General features: G+C 41.6%; 1 protein-coding gene across 4 annotated transcripts in view; it reads left to right on the forward strand.

Annotated features, from left to right (window-relative positions):
• Window positions 1–8,292, forward strand: part of SNX4 (sorting nexin 4) — a 60,846-nt gene extending 52,554 nt beyond the window's left edge. For all 4 annotated transcript variants that reach the window (XM_039495452.1, XM_039495455.1, XM_039495454.1 and 1 more), the window contains exons 10-14: window positions 560–649; window positions 2,606–2,705; window positions 4,136–4,281; window positions 5,669–5,783; window positions 6,199–8,292. In XM_039495452.1, the coding sequence (XP_039351386.1) occupies window positions 560–649; window positions 2,606–2,705; window positions 4,136–4,281; window positions 5,669–5,783; window positions 6,199–6,246 (499 nt within the window). In that variant the 3' untranslated portion in view covers window positions 6,247–8,292. The remainder of the gene's footprint in view (window positions 1–559; window positions 650–2,605; window positions 2,706–4,135; window positions 4,282–5,668; window positions 5,784–6,198) is intronic.
• The last annotated feature ends 11,975 nt before the right edge of the window (window positions 8,293–20,267 follow it).

A 20,267-nucleotide genomic window follows, 5' to 3' on the forward strand; every position in this document is an offset into this window, starting at 1 on the left:
TTGAACTTGCTACTTAAGGAACTAAAAGGCTTGATTCTGCAAAGTGCTGAGGACTCTCAAATGCCATTGTTTCCATCACCATTGACTGAGGGTCAAGTGAAAACCGCCTCTTAAATGTTGCCACTAGCCTTTTAGAAGGCATCAAGTTCACGTCACCAAACCTTAAAGATGCCATTCTCCTTCTGAAATTTGTTATGAATATTTTTCACTTTGCTGCTGCCTGTTGAAAATCACTGAAGAAAAGGAATAAATTACTTTAGCCAGTTTTTTTTCCTTTTCCTGTAATAAAAACAGCCTCCTCTTCAGCAGAAAACATTTGACCTAGTGTAAGATTTATCACTTCACTGTAGTAATAACTTCAGAAACAGGCCTTCAGGAGAGTGTACATTAGTCTGTTCGGCATTAAAATACACCTTTTAAATCCAACAGTAAAGAGCCCTTTTAAGGTAACTTACGATTATTGCTAAGAAATAGGGTTCTTTCACTTTTACAGTATTTATATCATTTAAGAAGCTAAATCAGGGGTTCTTGTGTTTAACCAAAGGTTGTACTTTACCAGGTATGCAGCTTCTATTGATGACATATTGGAAGAGGAAGAGCATTATGCAGATCAGCTAAAAGAATATCTTTTCTATGCAGAAGCTCTGCGGTAAGTATATTAACATAAAAGATTAGAACCCCTGTACTTCTGTTGCTTTATTTTAATACATGCTCTGCAGATTTGTCTCTATCCTTTACAGTTTCTACTTTTGAAGAAAACATTACAGGGTTACGTTCTGAATTCTGCAAATACCTTGCATCATTTATTGCCCAGTAAGCCAATCAGAGTTAAATATAGCTGAGCTGCTTAGTAATTCAATGGCAGACAAAATCCAGCTACTCTAGGAAGTAACATTGTGTGCAGGGCCAGCTCTGGCTTTATTTGCTGCCCCAAGCGAAAAAAAAAAGGGGGGGGGGGTGGGGCGGCAAAGCAGGAGGGGGAAAAAAACAAAACAAAAAAACTGTGGCGCGACCGGAGCAGCAAAGTCGGGGGGGACACCTGCAGCGCGGCCGGAGCGGCAAAGCAGGGAAAGAAAACAAAACAAAAAAACTTGTGGCACGGCCAGAGCGGCAAAGCAGGAGGGGAAAAAACCAACCAAACAAAAAAACCTGCGGCGCGGCTGGAGCAGCGGGGAGGGATCCGCAGCGCGGCCGGAGCGCCAAAGCAGGAAAGAAAACAAAATAAAAACCTGGGGCATGGCCGGAGCGGCAAATCGAGGGGGGGGGGAACCGGTGCGACCGGAGCGGCAAAGCAGGGGGAAAAAAACAACAAAAAACCCCCTGCTGGGCAGCCAGAGCCGGGGTGCAGGGGGACTCACTCCCTGTGCTGCAGACGTGCTGCAGAGTGCGCACCCAGTCTAGCAGGGAAGAAGGAGGGAGATGGGGGGCGGCCAGGGCTTTAGCTGGGCGCTTGTCCCGCGGTCCCGACCACTGTGCCGCCTGCCGGGAGGGCTCTGCTCTGCTCCAGTCGGTGGAGAGGGAAGAACAGGGGCTGCCCTGCCCAGTTTGCTGCAGGGCACTCCCCTCCTCGGCTCTGCCGCCCCCTACAGGGTGGTCAGAGCGGCAAACCAAAAAAAAAAAACAACCGGCCATGCTGCCCTGGGTTTAGGCGGAATGCCGCCCCATAGAATATGCCGCCCCAAGCACCAGCTTGCTCAGCTGGTGCCTGGAGCTGGCCCTGGTTGTGTGTTGATTAAGCTGTGCGCCTCCCTTTGAATCAATGCCCCAGGACAGTCTTCTGCTGGAGGTGCTATCTTCCATTATGAGACACAAGAGTCTCTTGCCACTTACAGCTGTTCAAAACTAGGCATGGGAATTTTTTTTAAGTTTCCCAAATAACGTCTGGTTGTGACAGATGCATTCTGCCTCCCTAACCTCCCCTAGTACTCCTTCCTGCCCTAAAGTACTGTGGTTTTTTGCTGTGAACAGTTACAATTGCCACATTCACTAAGGAAGTGGTGACACTTGTGTTTGCAAATCCATTCGTAAAGTTTGCAAAGCACGTTGAGATCCTTCGGAATGAAAGGTGCTGTATAAATTTAGGTACAGTATCACTTTTTAGAAACAAAAAATTTTTAGTACACTCTAAGGAATTTGGAGACTCTGGGTTAAGTTACAATGAAAGCTATTTTCCTAAGATTAATGTGCATCTTTGCCTGTCACACAGGCACAATGTCCAAAATGACATGTAAACCCTTTCCTACAATTGGAATTTTTACTGTAACGTTGAATGAAACCATTTTACAAGGATGTCCATAGATAGAGGATGGTTTTATATGGCATACAAAATCTTAGTATGAGATTATGGAAAAAGGAGCAGCAGGAGAATATGCTTCGGGTCACTGAAGTATAAAATCACTAACGCACCAGAAAATTTGTAATTTAGCAGGCTTGCACTAGACTTATGTTTACTGTTATAGGACTATTAAATACAGGCTAGATAAATAAGTGAACACGACGTATGCTAAAAAAACATTTTAACCTTTTTTTTTTTAAAGCTTCGAAGGTGGTAAAAAAGTAGCAAGACAAAACGTTAAATGACAAATTGTTCATTGGTTGTTTTCAGGGCCGTTTGCAGGAAACATGAACTAATGCAGTATGACTTGGAAATGGCTGCTCAGGACCTGGCATCTAAGAAACAACAGTGTGAAGAACTAGCAACAGGAGTGAGTCTGTTTTTCCATTTTCTTCTTCAAGACTTTTTTTTTAAAACAAAACAAAACAAAAAAAAGATCTAAACAAGTTAGGGTGCCATCTAAATGGCATTTAACAGATAGATAATGTGGACAGCTGGTTATGATGACAAGTGTCACGTGAGCTGTAGATCTTTTAGTAGTTTACACTAATTTTTTTCATAGTGATTAATACCATTTGTGTGGGGCTTTTTATATTAAGATCTAGCAAATACAGGCTTGCAGGTAAGGTGCTCTGAAGTGTTTCGAATGAGATGAAATAGAATACTACCAAGACCAAAGTTTCTGGTTAGTTATGGTCATCTAGGGAAAAAAAATCTTTGTTGTACCTTTTTAAAAGCTTACCATCCTCATTATGAAATTTTAGGTTCACCTTCCCCTGTTGCCCCTCTCCCCCCCCTTCCCCCCTCCCGGGAAAATGGCTGAAATTAGATAATATCTAAAAACAAATATTTGCATTTAATCTGAAAGGTGAATAAACAGAGTAAACAATTACTGCTAAAGTTATTAATATCTTAGTTTAGAATTATTTCACTGTTTTTTTCATATCATATGACAAGAAATATTACTTGAAGATTAGAAATTGGTGACTGAAAACAAATTCATTCAATATGGGCCCAGAATGAAGCCCATTAAAGTCAATGGGAGTCATTCCCTTGAGTCTAGTGGTCAGTGGATCAGGCCATAAGAATCTTATCGATCAAAGTATCTGAAGAGAGAAAGTGGGTGAGGTAATACCTTTTCCTGGACCAACTTCTGTTGGTGAGAGAGACAAACTTTCGAGCTTACACAGAGCTCTTCTTTGAGGACATTCCCAGACCTGAAGAAGAGCTCTGTGTAAGCTTGAAAGTGCCTCTCTCTCTCCAACAGAAGTTGGTCCAATAAAAGATATTACCTCACCCACCATGTCTCTCTAATGTCCTGGGACCAACACGGCTACAACACTGCATACAGCAATGGAAATAATTTGAAGGCAGTTTTTGAAGAGGTTAGAGACTTTATGTGAAGTTTCAGATAGAGGTGTATTTACTAAAAATTGTCTATCCCGATATAATGCTGTCTATCCCGATATAAGAGCCAAAAAATCTTACCATGTTATAGGTGAAACCGTGTTATATTGAACTTGCTTTGATCCACCGGAGTACACAGCCCCCCCCCCCCCCCCCGAGCACCGCTTTACTACACTATATCCAAATTCGTGTTATATCAGGTGGCGTTATATCGAGGTAGCAGTGTAGGAGTTAATATAGGTTTGTTTAACTGTTGGTTTTAATTTGAACTACCATGCCTCTTGCACCCACCTCACAGTAGTACATTTTTCAGTGTCTGAGCTCCACCAGCCAAATATTAATTCTCATTCTACCGGAACAAAGCATTTAGAGCATTTTTCTGTTTGATTTTAGACTCTGAGAACGTTTTCTCTAAAGGGAATGACGAGCAAACTGTTTGGTCAGGAAACTCCTGAGCAAAGAGAAGGCAAGATAAAGGTTCTAGAAGAACAGATACATGAAGGGGAAGAACAACTGAAATCTAAAAATGTGGAGGGCAGGTAAAGGTGGAATTTTTAATATATCCTTGGTGTTTATGAGCTGTCTATAAAAATTCCTGTCATTTACAAGTTGTGAAATTAAGTACAGTACACTCAGTTAGCTCCTGATCTGAGACGGTACCATATGTAAGAGCTGATCGCTTTCCCAGTTACTGAGACCCATTTAATGGCCGACTCCTTGTTTTATGTTCAGCTGGTAATATGTTTAACAGGTGGGCTGTAAGCAAACGAGGATTTGAGCTTTGTAGTGGCTACTTGAATGTAGAATTCAGATGTAGTTTTAGTCCAGTCTATAAATATGGCTCCTGACATTAGAGCTAATAATTCCTTAGAAAGTTTTGTATGAAGGATAGTTGACTTCTGTTTGTGATTAAATGTTTTAGCAAGCTACATTTGAATGACTAAGTCTTAGTATTCTAACTAGTAGGAACTCACATTGCAAAACCTAGACATTTGTGTCAGAACACATTCATTGTTGTTATAGGAAAGATGAGTGTGCTATCTGTTAGCTGTAATCCTTCCATGCCAAAAGATAAGAAACAGACCAGTTCATACACAGTTCAAAACAACAAAATACTCAATAGAAATTAGGACCCGGTAAATGGAATTCCTTAATCATCTTGACAGAAGTGCTGGACATCTGCTTTTATAGCTCAGGAAACAGTTTTCAAATGAATACTTGTCTAGTTTGTGCAGTACAAACAGTAAGCTATGAGTTACTTTACAGTATGAACTTGCCCCTGTTTTGGTTAGGTGTAGCGCCAGAGGCAAATATTGCAGACAAACAAGAAAAGGGAGTATTCTATTCTGAAATAAATTTGCTTCAGCTAAGCTTGTGCCCACTTCCTGCAAACATTCAAACAATCGTACATTACTGACTTAAATGCTCGCGACAAGTGAATTTTAAGACGGTCTATAGGATTCTCACAGGAAATGAGATGATCTAAGAGGATGCTAAGGCCCAAAGCCCCTCAACCAGAGCACTGTATTTAGCGAGCCTGGCAAGGATCTGAATATAAATTCATTATGAATTATTCATTTAGTTCAGTGGCCACATAGATCTGACTGAAGTTTATCTATCTGTGAAGGTCTCCAGTTATAAAAAAGTATGTGATTCGCTATTAAAAATCTCTGAAGAACTAGGTGAATTATTGTGGCACACATTCCAACATTAGAGCAAGTAAACATATAAAATGAGGATCCCATCCACGGTGCATAGAAATGACTCTGATCCAACTCGTAGACTATAAAAGTGTAGCACTTCAGGTTTTGACAAAGGCAGAGTCCTTCTCCAGGTAATTTCAGTAGAAGCTGGCTGGGGCCCATAATTTATTAAGTATTTTTTAAAAACACTCACATTAACAAAACTATATTGTTTTCATTTCAGAGAGTTTGTGAAAAGTGCCTGGACAGATATTGAACGCTTCAAAGAGCAAAAGAATCATGACTTGAAAGAGGCCCTCATAAATTATGCTGTGATGCAGATTAGTATGTGCAAAAAGGTAGGTTTTGCTTCTGACGGATAGGACAAATATGTAAATAGTAGTAGGGGTCCCAGGGGCAGATCTGTAACAAATGAGAGAACTGCTGTTGCAGAAGGCTGGAAATCAATCGAGTAGGAGCTGCAGCGTAGTCCATCTTGCATGCAAGATGCCATATCCTTGCTGCCTACTCTTTCTTCCTGGCATGCACTGAGGTTAAGAGAGATTCTCCTGTGTTGGTAACAGTTTGCATTAAACAGTGTGGACCAAATCCTCAGTCTTTTCCCCATCCTTATATATGTAAAGTTCCTATTAGTCAGTGGGAGTTTTGCATGGCTTAAGTCTACAGGTAATGTATGCAAACATGTCACATTTATTTATTTGTTGCAAGGTTCCTTTGTTTAGAATAAGCAAAAATCACTTTTTTTTTAAAAAGGGAATTCAAGTTTGGACAAACGCAAAAGAGTGCTTCAGCAAGATGTGATTATCCAGAAACTAATTTCTCCTCAACCAAGTGCCAGAGAACAGAAGCACAAGTGCACAATCACAGATACTAAGTTGCTACATGACCTACATATAAATCATGAAATAAATGAGTTGAGTAAATACAGTTTTCTTTATGCTGATTGTAGTTGTGTTAATAGAGGACAAAAAGGAAATGTCCTTAAATCTTTAGTCCCTAACAGTTACTTTTGTGGCATATTTTACATGTAGCAAATAATTGAGGGCAAAGGGGTTAATGAAAGCTGCAGTTGTACATTGAGGCAAAGGCTTTAGGGAAAGTCCAGACTAACCCAAAAAAGTGTAGTGTCATACACAACTGAACTGTTCTCTGTGTGTATCTTCTGAACCATCACATTCCGCTTTAGATCATCTCCCGATGCCCGCTTTCAGCCTTGCTGGTTAGGATTTGTAATACTCGGGGTGGGGGGGGATGTTTGTTTGCTTTTTAATGGTGCACACACAGTTGTGTTCTTGAGGTTTACACCATAAGGAAACAAAAACTGAATTCATTGTACTGCTTAGGATTCATAGTTACATGGCTGTGCATCTCCAAGGAGAAATTTGTTTTTTTTTCGAAATTCAGGTTAAACGCAGTCTCAAACTTCTGAGATTTTTTTCATACCCTCTACAGTAGAGGAATTGAACAACAGGTCTCTACCATACTCCTCAGTTACTGTTTCCCATTAGACTGTTAATACTGACATTGATCTGTCATCTAATTTTCTGCTACTAGTAAAGGAGAGTAATGACCCACCTGAGCAACAGGGCCGAACTCAGACCTGGTATAATCAAGTGCAACTTCAACTCACTTTATGGAAACTGCTTACCCCAGGTGTAAATGCGGGCCTGTTTTCAAAACTGCAGTTATTGTTTAGCTCTAGCAATAGTCACCTTTAAAATGAATATGTGGAACATCAGAATAGCTGGTTTTCTTTTGAATATTTAAGATTTGTGGTGCTCTGCAGGCTTGGCTTGCTCTTGAAACACCATATTTCAATATTGCAGATACATACCTGTGAACCGATTTTACAGATACCTACATTACTGTGGCTCTTTACTGTTTTGGCTGTAACATTTAAATTTATTCATCTGCAATTTAAATCTGTTAGACTGACCTATTTGTCCTTATGATACGATACGTTCAAGAGCCAAACGTTTTTATTTCTTGCTAGCTTTGCAGAATCTTAAGTATGAGATGCTGTTTCTAATAATACCAGGAAAAAAACCCCCAAAACAAAGAGACCCCACCACTACTCTGTCCTGGGGCCTTTCTACATGTTTAAAATGTCCCTGGAATTTGCCAGACCTAATGAGTAATCCAAAAGAAGATTTGCAGTAATACTTACTTGAGTCACGTATGATTGTTTATTATATACTACAAATAACACTAATTGTCAGATACTGATTTAATGTATGCCAAAAGTCTTTAAATTTGCTATACCTTATATAATGTATCCACTCATTTTTCAAATACCAGATCCTGTGTTTTGCTGTGGCATTATCTGTTAAATCATTAAGAGCTGGTGTAGGCTAAGCTCTGAATTATTTAAAAGGTTAAACATCAGTTTATACTTTTAGCTCCTCTACCTTTTCAAGGCACATGATAATGACAAATCTATGTCATCCTCTGAAGTGATGTTGAGCAGAAAGAGTCTCTCCTTTTTAATATTTACAGAAATACAAAATCATTCCATTTTAAAGAACTGTAGTATTCAGGTCCTATAACAAGTAGAGGAAGGACTTGTACATTCCAGAAACCAGGATTTGCTCATCTAGAGTATCCAGTAAACATTCTAGACTAGTGGTGCCTTAATCCAATACCAGGAGGCACTTGGAGTAAATATTTTTCATGCACTTTGATTTTGTTTGATAGATCTTTCTGGTGCCTCTTTTTCCCCCCTATTTCACATTCTGTACAACTTACTAAATGTATTATATGCCTTGCTAGTTGTATTAAATTTGAGAAGGGAACAAAACTGTTCTTGTAAGCTTTGTGCCAAATATGCTAAATAAAACTGTTCTTTGATATTTTTGTTGTGGTGTTCTTTTTGCAAAATATTTTATTTTAGATTTTCCAGTTTTGAAAACGATTGCTCCATATTTGGGTTCAGATTTTTGCACTGGTTGGGCCTTAAAAGAACATTGCAGAGATTAGGCTCCAAAGTTGGGTTTAATATTTTGTTTTTTAGAAATCACTAAGTGACTGACTTGCTTTTTATGTAAAGAAGCTAGTGTCTGGCTAAGGGTGAAACTAGATTTCTGTTGAAAGTTAATTTTTGGCCCCACCCAATCTTGATAGAATGGAGCCACGTGAGTTTCATATGTACCGTTACCTTACTCAGGGTAAAACTTTTTTTTTTTTTTTTTTTTTGAAAGGTTTAATCAAATCTGACAAGACTTGGAAGAGACAAAAGTGTAAAGATTGAGGTCAATTTCTGGGACCTTGGCTTAGAAACTCTATATTTGTTGGTCTTGGCAACCACTGGTGGCTTTGCCAACTTTTGAAAGGGACAGTCTCTTTTTTTAACAGCAGTTTCCATGTTGCTAATAAGGTCCACATAACAAATGCACTTTAGAAAACACATACTTTGTGAAGTACACATCTACCTTGATATAACGCTGTCCTTAGGAGCCAAAAAATCTTACCATGTTATAGGTGAAACTGTGTTATACTGAACTTACTTTGATCCACCGGAGTGCACTGTGCAGCCCCACCCCCCCGGAGTACTGCTTTACCACATTATATCCAAATTTGTGTTATATCGGGTGGCGTTATATCGAGGTAGTGGTGTATGCACAGCCATGATGCAGGCTGCATAATCCACAAAATACCTTTTACACCTTAAGAACAGTTCTGAAATCCCTGCCCTTGGCTTAATTCTTAATTTGTCCACAGTTACAAAATTATTAGCGGAACAGACCAAAATGCTGCTATGATGAAGTGTCTATATAGACCAGTGGTTCTCAACCTATTTATCATTGTGGGCCGCATATGCAGCTCTGTGTGTTATGTGGGCCGCATCCACACAATATATATACTACCTGAATGGCCCCAAGGCTGTCACATGGGCTGCAGCTGTGTGCTGATTGGGCCACAAGCAGGTCACAGGAAGAGATTCACCAATATAGACTATATGTTCTTGAGTGGTCAGTTTTCCTGGGACAATTGCTAACCTCTCTTGAATATTGTTTTTCTAAGGAGGCCTTGACCACTTACATGTGGCTGGAAGCATTAACCAGCATTGTCGTTGCCATCTCCAGCACCCCATGCCGGGACTTAGGTATTCACCACTATGCCATTCACTACCACTTTCTGATCTGAAAGATCCCAGATAGAGGCATCTCCATAGTTGTGTGTTTATAAGTTCCAGAGAGGCGAACCCACATTTCCTACTTTTACCTCTTCCAGTTTATCCCTCCTACCTTTTTTTTTTTTTTTTTTTTTGCATTCTCTCTTATTTGAGTGTGCAGCTGATCTGGCCAAGACAGACTTAACCTTGCAATTTTTTGCTAGGACCAGATTGGCAAGCAAAAAGCAAATTTTGGCACCCTAGTTGGTGATGAAAAAATTGCCTCCAGCAGACCAGCCAAAAGAAAATAAGAACAACTTAGCCGAATGTTTTCCAGAGTCAATGTAGTAAAGCCAGAGTTCCAGAATTGGTAACTGGGCCTTGCACTCTGCCTAAGGTCTTCCAACAACTGAACTGCAACCCAAAAACAAGCTGCATTCTGTCTTTGGCTATTCTATTTTCTTCTTCTTTTCCATGTGCTTGGTTTTGTTATTACAGATTTTTATTTTTTATTTCATGCCAAAGAGCTCAGACCTACAGTCCTGTTTTGGGCTGCAATCTAGACCAAGGAATGGTTCTGACCACCTGCTCTATTCCTGGGTGCCTTAAATGCTCTGCTGCTATGGCTCTTAGCATGATACCAACAGCCAGAAGACAAGAATGCTGTTCCCCGAGTGTCTGTGTAATGTGCAGCAAGCAAGTAAAATAAAAATAAGCTTTCTAATGACTGACTTAAGCTACTGCCTTGGTTCAAGGCAGATTTCTTACCAATCTTTTTTTCTTCCCAGCCATGGCTGGTGTTCTCTGTCAGGCCCTTCCATAGAATTACAAAGTGCTGGTTTCCCTTGTCTTCCTAGGGAAGATCTTTGCCTAAAATGGGAACTGAATGTAGGTGAGAAACCTGAGACTTCAACCACCCTGGTTGAAGGACTCATCTTGCAAGATTTCTGGCCCGCTGTGTCTAGCCACAAGATGGCTTCTTTCTCCTTCAGTCTTACCAAACTCACTGTTTAGTCCCCAGACCCAGGATGACCTCATCCTGTTCTTCCCTTTCTGTGGGTTTCCCATCCCCCTGCTGATTTTGTATGTAAATAGGGCTTCCATTCATTGTTTTGGTTCCCCAGTGCTACCTTCTCTCCTGCCTGGGAGAAAACATGTTTCTTCCCGTGTTTAGTTACAGACTTTAAAGCATAATATCTCCTTTAGCTCAAGTAGCAAAGGCCAGTATGTTTGTAGCTGACCCACCAAGTTTCTAGTCTCTGCTCCACAAGGGCACCTTTGTAATGTAGTATTGTCTACGTTGCAGCTGTCTGACCAAACTGCTCCATCATCCAGTGCTGCCAGGTGCATGACATCTATCACGGAAATAGGTTACAGTGTTTCCTTCTGCTTATAAGTTGTCTGATCAGCTCTGTTTAAAAAAAACCCCATGATTTGCAAGATATTAAGGCACTTTTCATGCATGAGTTTCTATAATTTGCATCCTTTCTCAATACTTGGGTGAGGTGATTGGGGTGCATTTCTCCACTGACTCTTTAGCATCACTCAGTTTTATTGCTAACTTCAGAGGAAATAAAGCCCTTGGCTGTCTCCATATTTGACCATTTTAAAATTGCACAATATGCCCAAACATCTTGGCCTTGATGAAGTCTCCCTACCATTGTGATGTATTTCCTTTGCTAGGAGTCCTTTTTCATGGCTGGGCATGAAAAATATCACTCTATTGCCATTGTGTTTCAATGTCTTGCAGAGAGAGAGAGAGACCACTTGATGAAGGATGTTGAAAAACTGAGGCGGGCCAGAAAAAAGAGAGAATTACAAAATTTTAATTACTACACTATCAGAAAAATCCCTTGGTGTTCCTCTTCATAGCGGTGGTGCAGTGATCTGAATCTGATCATCCCTGCATTGGTGATGAGCTGAGATAAGAGAATTCTTCTTAGAAGTGCTGTTTGACACCAGACCAGAAGGAAGGAAATATTAATTTTATTGGAGGTGCCTAGGAGCCTCAGTCATGGATCAGGTGCTGCACAAATATAACAAAAACACAATACTTCCCCCCCACCCCAAAGAATTTACATGCATGAGGTATCAAGCTTCATTTTGACGTCTTCTCAGGCCGTTGCATCTTTGCCGCTTTCCAATCCATCTCAATCAAAGCCATATATTGTACGTTAGATGATGACCCTTGTCCTTTAGAGCCAAAGAATGCTATCTGGGAAATCTACCATTATCAAGTGCTTTCATGGCTTTTTCTCTACTCTCAGTTCTGAGGTGTTTTTCTTGGAAAGGCAGACTAAATTAGCAGTGACATGCTTATGGGGTTGTATTGTATGTTTGCATTCCACCAGTACTCAAAGGTCCCAGTCAAACTGTAAGCACTGTGCCAACACATAGTGAGAGGCAGGTGCTGCTTTACAGAGCTTACAAGCTAAGTACACCGGACCAACAAAAGGGGATGAGAGGCAGAGAGGTAACAAGATGTGCTCATGGTCACAGAGCAGAGGCAGAGCCAGGAATTGAATCTACGACTTCCTAAAATATAGGATGGGTAGGCAACCTATGGCATGCATGCTGCTTTCAGTGGCACTCACGCTGCCCGGGTCCTGGCCACCGGTCCGGGGGCCTCCGCATTTTAATTTAATTTTAAATGAAGCTTCTTAAACATTTTTAAAACCTTATTTACTTTACATACAACAATAGTTTAGTTGTATATTATAGACTTATAGAAAGAAACCTTCTAAAAACATTAAAATGTGTTATTGGCACGCGAAACCTTAAATTAGAGTGAATAAATGAAGACTCGGCACAGCACTTCTGAAAGGTTGCCGACCCCTGTGATAGGACATTAACTCCTAATTTAGTGCCTTATTCCTTAGGCCACCCAGCCTCGCAACAGTGGAAGGAGTGATTGTCATAAATACTTTGGACACAAGTTGGTTTAAACATTCATCATAATTCAGGAGAAAAAGGGTCTGGCCTTGGGTTCATGGCACAGGATTGGGAGCAGGGATTCCAGTTCTAGCTCTGCCACTGCCTCCCTGTGTGACTCACCTTCATTAGAAACAAGAGGGATGCCTGCCAGGTGCTGAAGTGACTGATTCCTAAAAAACGAAGCTTAGAATGTTCCAAAACTGAGCATACGTGGTGACCCCTGTGGGCTAGGGCCTGTGTGTCAGTGAGCGTGAGGACAGTGCCTAACATACTGGAGGGGACACCAGAATGCAAACAATAGTAGCTGGTTCCGGCTTCATTTACAATTACAGCTGTGTTTGAAGCTGATGTGGAGATGAGCACAATGTCTTAAAAAGAATTTTGCTCTACACTGGTAAGATTTGGGGGTGGCAAACTCTAGCAACTCTGATTAAATGAGAAGCAGAACTGTCAGTCTGCAACGCTGCATTTTTTTAAAAACAGAACCTGCCTGAACCTGGGGTGGGCGGGGAAGCTGCATCTATCTTGATGGGCTTTATAACTCAGGATAAAGCCCAGAGCCTGAGCATGCAAACACTCATGTGACTAGTCCCATGGATCCAGCAGGACAACTCGTATGAGTAATGCTAACTCTCAGACCAGTTACAAGCTTCTCCATATTAATTCAGTGAGCTGTGATGATTATCTTGTTTACTTACGGTAAATGTTTTGACAGACAAATAGGTTTCTTTACATATCCTGGCACATGATGAAAACAATCAGTCTCGCTTTAGAAAATAGCTGCGTATAATTGAATGTCAATAATCTACTTCTATTTAGCATTCTGGTAAAGTTCAGTGTGCATAGATGGAATTAATGTAGCAAAAAGAAAAATACAATTTAGCTCGCCCTCTTGTGTCTCTCAGAAGTAATTCTGATTGGGCTAATGTAAACTATACACAAAATACTGCAGCCATTTGCCGCTGTCTATAGCAGTAATACAAATATTTAGTTGCTAGTCTGATGATGTTCTCTAGAAAGCATATTAAATATTTTAAATATAAAGAGGTACTGTATATGGCTGTAGTAATGAACTCAAAATATCACTGATTAATTCCATTGACTTCAGTGTTGTTAACTACAAATTAATTGGATGCAGTGTGTTTTAGAATGATTGTATGTAACCAACCAACCTTGGCTCTCACCTGTGTGTGCAGTTCTATTGACACAGTTGGAGTCCTGTATATAGCTCTGAGGACAGAATTTATCCCATAGTTTTTCATCTAGTGCTAATTTCCTTTGGCTAGATTAACAATTGCCTGTGAGATTCATAGAATATCAGGGTTGGAAGGGACCTCAGGAGGTCATCTAGTCCACTCCCCTGCTCAAAGCAGGACTAATCCCCAGAGAGATTTTTGTCCCAAACCCCTAAATGGTCCACCTAAAGGATTGAACTCTCAACCCTGGGTTTAGCAGGCCAATGCTCAAACCACTGAGCTATCCCTCCCCCCTTCATATGTTCTAAGGTCAGAAGGGACCATCGTGACCATCTAGTCTGCCCCAGGGCCGGTGCAAGGATGTTTCACACCCTAGGCGAAACTTCCACCTTGCGCCCTCCACCTTCCCTGTGCCCTCCCCCTGAGCACACACCCCCCCACGGCAACTCCCCCCCTCCACTCTGAGGCACCCTCTGCCCTGAGGCACCCCCCCCGCCCCAGCTGACCCCTGCTCCGTCTCCACGCCGTTGCTGCTTCACTTCTTCCGCCTCCCAGGCTTGTGGCGCCTAAGCTGATTGGCACCGCAAGCCTGGGAGGCAGGAGAAGTGAAGCGGCCACAGCGTTCTCGGGGAGGAGGCGGGGCAGGGGTGAGCTGGGGTGGAGAGTTCCCCTGCGTGCCGCCTCCCACCCCTTACTTGCTGCAGGTGGCCCTCCCCTGCCCCAGCTCCCTCCGCCTAAATGCTGGCAGTGACTAGGGCGGCTGAAGATCCGGCTGCCGCGGTCACTGCCAAAGAAAATGGCGCCCCCCAAATTCTAGCGCCCTAGGTCGCCTAAATGGTTGCACGGGCCCTCGTCTGCCCTACTGCATAACACAGGCCATATTCCTTTTTGAACTACAACATATATTTTAGAAAGCCATCCAATCTGGATTTAAAAAGCCACGTCTATGCTACCCGCCGAATCGGCAGGTAGTAATCGATCTATCGGGGATCGATTTATCACGTCTCATCTAGACACACTAAATCGATCCCTGAATTGATGCCCGTACTCCACCTCGGCAGGAGGAGTAAGCGGAGTCGACGGGGGAGCCGCAGCAGTCGACTCGCCGCTGTGAGGACAGCCAGGTAAATCGAACTAAGATAGTTCAACTTCAGCTACGCGTATCTTAGATCAATTCCCCCCCACCCCACCCAGTGTAGACCAGCCCAAAGTTTCCTGTGCTGGAAAATACTCCATACTTCTTGGTAAACTGATCCAATGACTGTTAAAAATGTGTGCCTCATTTCAAGTATGAAGTTATTTAGCTTCAGCATCCAGTCATTAGACCTTTGTCTGCTAAGTTGCAGAGCTCTGTCTTACCAAATTCCTATTCCACATGTAGATGCTTACAGACTGTAATCAAGTCGCCCCTTTCTTTCTGATAAGCTAAACAGGGTTGAGCTCCTTCAGTCTCTTATAAGTAAGATTGACCAAAACAGTGGGAAACGCTCTCGTGTTATTTTCTGACCCTCCTCAGTTTTTCAACATCCTTCATCAAGTGTGGACACCAAAACTGGTCATAGTATTTCAGTAGAGGTCTCACCAGTGCCAAATACAGGGGTAATATAATTCTCTACTCCTGCTTGCTATTCCCCTATTTATGCATCCGAGGATCTCATTAGCCCTTTTGGCCACGGCATCATATTAGGAACTAACATTCAGCATTTTAGCCAGCATGACACCCTAGTCTTTTTCAGAGTCACTGTTTCCCAGGATGGAGTCTCCCATCCTTTTAGTATGGCTTACATTCGTTGTCCCTGAAAGGATGACATTGTTGGCCATATTGCAATGCATATTGTTTTTTGCTCACAGTTTACCATGCAATCCAGAGTACTCTATATCAGTGACCTGTCCTCTTCATTGTTTACTATTCCCCAAATCTTTGTGTCATCTGAAAACTTTCAGTGATGATTTTGTTTTCTTCCAGGTCATCGATAAAATATTAAATAGAGTAGGGCCAAGAACCAATCCCTGAGGGACCTCATTAGAAACACACCTGCTTGATGATGATTCCGCATATACAATTACATTTTGAGACCTAGCAGTTAACCAGTTTTTAATCCATTTAATGAGTGCCAGTGCTGATTTTTCTCTCATTCTAGTTTCTTAATCAAAATGCTGTGTGGTACCTAGTCAAATGCCTTATTAAATAGTCCAGGTATATTACATCAACACTATTACCTTTTATCAACCAAACTTGTAAACTCAGCAAAAAATATCAAGTTAGTTTGCAAAGATCTATATTCCATAAACCTGTGTTGATTGGCATTAATTATATTGCCCCCCTCAATTCTTTATTAATCAAGCCCTGTGTCATCCACTCCATTGTTTTCCTTGGCATCAATGTCAGGCTGACAGGCCTATAATTATCTGGATCATCCCATTTAACCTTTTAAAATTCTGGCATAACATTAGGTTTCTTCCAGTCCTCTGGACTTTTCCCACTGTTCCAAGACATGTTGAAAATCAACATTAACAACCCAGAGAGCTCATCAGTCAACTCTTAACTTGCATTCAGGAGGTTTTTTTAATCTGGAGTTGCTAGTTTAAAAATGGCGGTCTTTATTAGCTACTGTTTAATATCCTCCTGTGTTACTGTCGGAATGGAAAGTATTTCACCCTCATCCTCATGATATGAATACATCATCTAGCTTTTACCCAAACACAGAACAGAACTATTTACTAAATACTTCTGCCTTTTCTGCATTATTGACAATTGTACCATTTCCATCTAGTAATGGACCAATTCCATTGTTAGAATTCCTTTTGTTCTTAGTATACTTTAAACTCTCGTTTATTGTCCCTAAATCAGCAGGCCATTGATTTTTCTTTGTGACCTTTTGTTTCCCTGATCAATTTTCTACAATTCCTAGTTTCTCATTTATATTCATGCTATAAACTTCTCTGTTTTTCCATTTATTATATTTTTAAAGCTGGTTTTACTTCCCCTCTAAGCCAGGTTGTTTTGTGTTTTTGTTTTTTGTTTCAACCTATATAACCTTTCTCAGTTGTGGATTTTGGGGCATTTTAATCAAATAATCTTTAGAAGTTCTCAATTATCATTCACGTTTTTCTATTCAGTTTCTTTCTCCCATGTGATTTTGGCTCATGATCACTTTCAGCTTCATGAAATTGGTGCTTTAAAAGGGCTATGTATATATATCGCTGGTTTGGAATCGATTCTCTTTACACACAAAAATGATCATTTGCCACGTAAGCACCCACTAATTTTTACTTCTGTAATCCATTCCCCTTTCTCTGTGAAGACAAAGTCTAATATAGAATTCTCCTGCATTGGATAAAACACTTTTTGAGTTAAGAAATTATCATGTATTATAATTAGAAATTCTGAAGAAATGTTAGTACTATTAATGTAAGATCTCCAGCATATGTCACTCAGATTGAAGTCCCCCATTAATGATGCAGCTTCTTTTCTATACATTATAGATAGGTCATAAGGAGCCAGTTGTCCTGTTCCCTGGTGTGATTTGGTGGTCTGTAGCAGACACCAACCCCTACCCTGTCTCTCAGGACATAGATCCATAAGCATTCAAGTTCATTTGCTTCCTAGTTGTTGATGACTTGGAAACTGGTAATGCCATCTTTGACACCCAGTGCCATTCTCCCTCCCCTTTTTGCCACTCGATCTTCCCTAAATAGGTTATAGTAATTGATTTTAGCATTCATTCATGTGAATCATCCCACCAGGTTTCAGTATATCAAGAAGGTTGAATTTGCACTTATAAATGAACAACTCCAATTCCTTTTGTTACCCAGGCTCCTAGCTTTGGTACATACGGAATTAGAGAATTTCACTTCACATCCCTTTTTTTCACCCTCCCCTCTTGTTGTTTGTTTAATGCCTTTCTGACTACACAGAACAGCCAGTCCCCTAGAAGATTGGCTACTTCTACTGATCCTACTGAGGAGGAGGGCATCCTAATTCTGTCCCCCTCTCCCCATAAGAGGTGGACCAATGTTCCACAAAACCCAAACCCTCTACTATACACTACTTACTCACCCAGCTGTACATTTCCAGAATCTTCTGCCTTCTGTCTTCCTTCACTCATGGGATAGGAAAGCTCTGTTAGGAGATCACTTGGACATTCTTTTTCTTCAGGAACATTCAGAGTTCCCTGAAGTCATCTCTATTCTCTGAGGTATCCTGCAAAGCATTGTCATTAGTGCTGACATGCATCTATGTCCAGTGGTTCCTGGCCTATTGACCTCAGAACCCTAACCAATCTTGGAATGACATCCTGTATCTTGTCTCCAGGAAGACAGCACACCATCCTGTTGTCTCTTGCAGAATGTTCTTTCCATTCTTCTTAGTACAGAATCCCCAACAAGGATCATCAGTCTTCCATGGACAGTTGGAGATCTCATTGTGCACATACTTGATTGCCTTGTAGGTTGGGCTGAAAAGCCAATAGCAGGTATGTCCCATACAACTCTCCATTCCATTCATCCAGCTTGATTGTCAGAGATGTTTTCTGCAGTTTCCAGCCGAAGAACAGAACGAGTGGCTACATCTAGCTTTGTGCAGTTCTTCCTAGTCCTCTTCTCTCTGGTAGTCACAGCCTTCCCTTCCACTTTTGCTTACAGCTGTGTAGAATGCCACCTGGTCCTCTTGCCTCTGGTGACTATGAACAGCCAAGGTTCCTCTAGTTTCCACTTTTTCTGGTTCCTTGGTGACCAGTTCCTTTCTGGACTTGGAGATGGTGATGCTTCCTGGATCTGATTCTTCAAAAACACCTCAGCCTTTTTGGTGCTCCACAGTGTCTGTAACTGTCCTTTCAGACCACGTATCTTTTCTTACAGCACAGCCACCAGTTTGCATGTCATACAGAGAAAGTCCCTTCTGGCTTTGGGCAGGAAAGAAAACATGGTGTATCCATTGCAGTCACAACCACTGTTTCATTGCTGGCCATAAGAAAGTATGTAATATTCAGTTTAAGGCACAGAGACTGTAACTGATCAACAGTTACCGAATCAACAGATGCATTTTGGTTCATGTAAGAGAAAATTGTCACATGGTTGCATTTTAATTCTAAGTCCACTTATCATAGTGTGAACACTGAAGAAAAATCAGCAAAAAATAGCAGAAGCAAGGAAACTGCATTAAACAACATCTGTTCTCTCTCTGCCTGCTCTGTTGCTGTTAGTCCCTCAGTTCCATGCACAGCAAAGACACATTCACTCTAACAAAAAAGTTTGTGGCAAAGATGTATATTCTCCCTTCTGAATGAGTAGGAGTCTCTGAAATTTCTGCTTTTAGAAAGCACCAGTCCTCACTGCACCTTCCACGGAGCCTAAGTGGTTCCTCATATTGCAGAAGCAGTCACAAGTAAAATGAACTCTCATTATCATCTATCACAGGAGATCTGTTTTCCTTTTAATTTGCCTGATTTGCTTAAATTTACCTTAGTAGTGCAGAGCAGTCCAGGAAAAAGTCACCTTTTATTTGTTTCCTTTTACCCTACATGCCTGGCCCTGAAAATCCAAAACCTTCCAGAGCCAAGTGGACATGCTCAGTATTGCTGCAGCTTACACAGCTGTGACAGACTTGTCCAAGAAGGAATCAGAGTCCATTCAACATGCGCCACAATGACATCCTGGGCAGAAGTAGAATCTGTTGCTACAGAGGGAATTTCTAATCCACTTGGTCATCCATTAACTCATTGAGTAAACGCTCCAGGCTTAGCCTTCATTCCTCTATAGAAGCACCCTTCATCAGGAACATTCTCCATAAAGTCCCTTCAAAGTCTAACTATATTAATTTGTAGGGAAATCCTTTCCTTCTATCTTACATATCTCCCAATCCCTACTATTTCCCTACTGTTCCCTGTGTCCTAAATGTCCCCAATTCAGGTAAAGATCATGGTCCAGGATAGAACATTTGTTACCTGATTATTTTCTTTCTGGTAGTCCTATTTTACCACCCTGATTCCCCTCCCGCCACCCCAAACAATTCTCTTCATGTATGAAGTCCATCTTTGATCATCTCCACAGGGTCCATATGGGTAGTGAATATGATTTAACAGGTATTATGGCAACATCCTAATAAGAATTCAGTGTTTCAAAACAGTGCTGGAACTATTCATCCAGAATGAGGGCAGAAGGGGCGTGTGTGACCAAACTCCAGAGCCTCCTAAATGCATGGCAGTGGGGAGCACAAGCCACTGGCTGCACAGAGATGGGAGATTAGCCTGCAGCCGCCCTTCCCCTCCCTCCCACCCCAGGACACAGACTGACCCTGACACAGCACAAGGGCCAGGCCTGCCCCAGAAACACCCCAGGGCCCTGCCCCTCCACATCAGGCGTAGCAGGTGTGGGGCAGGTAGGTTCAGCCCGGCAGGATCCAAGTGTGGAGGAGTTTAGTGTGGGGGGATCCAGGTGTGAGGTGAGACAATTCTGTGTGGAGCAGTCTGTGTGTGTGTAGCTTAGTGGGGGGGGGCAGGAAACTGGATGCACAGTGGCTCATTGGGGGTTCTGGGTGCAGGGGTAATGGGACTCTGCAGAGGGGTCCAGGTGAAGATGGT

Source organism: Mauremys reevesii, linkage group 11, assembly GCF_016161935.1.
Source record: "Mauremys reevesii isolate NIE-2019 linkage group 11, ASM1616193v1, whole genome shotgun sequence".
NCBI lineage: Eukaryota > Metazoa > Chordata > Testudines > Geoemydidae > Mauremys > Mauremys reevesii.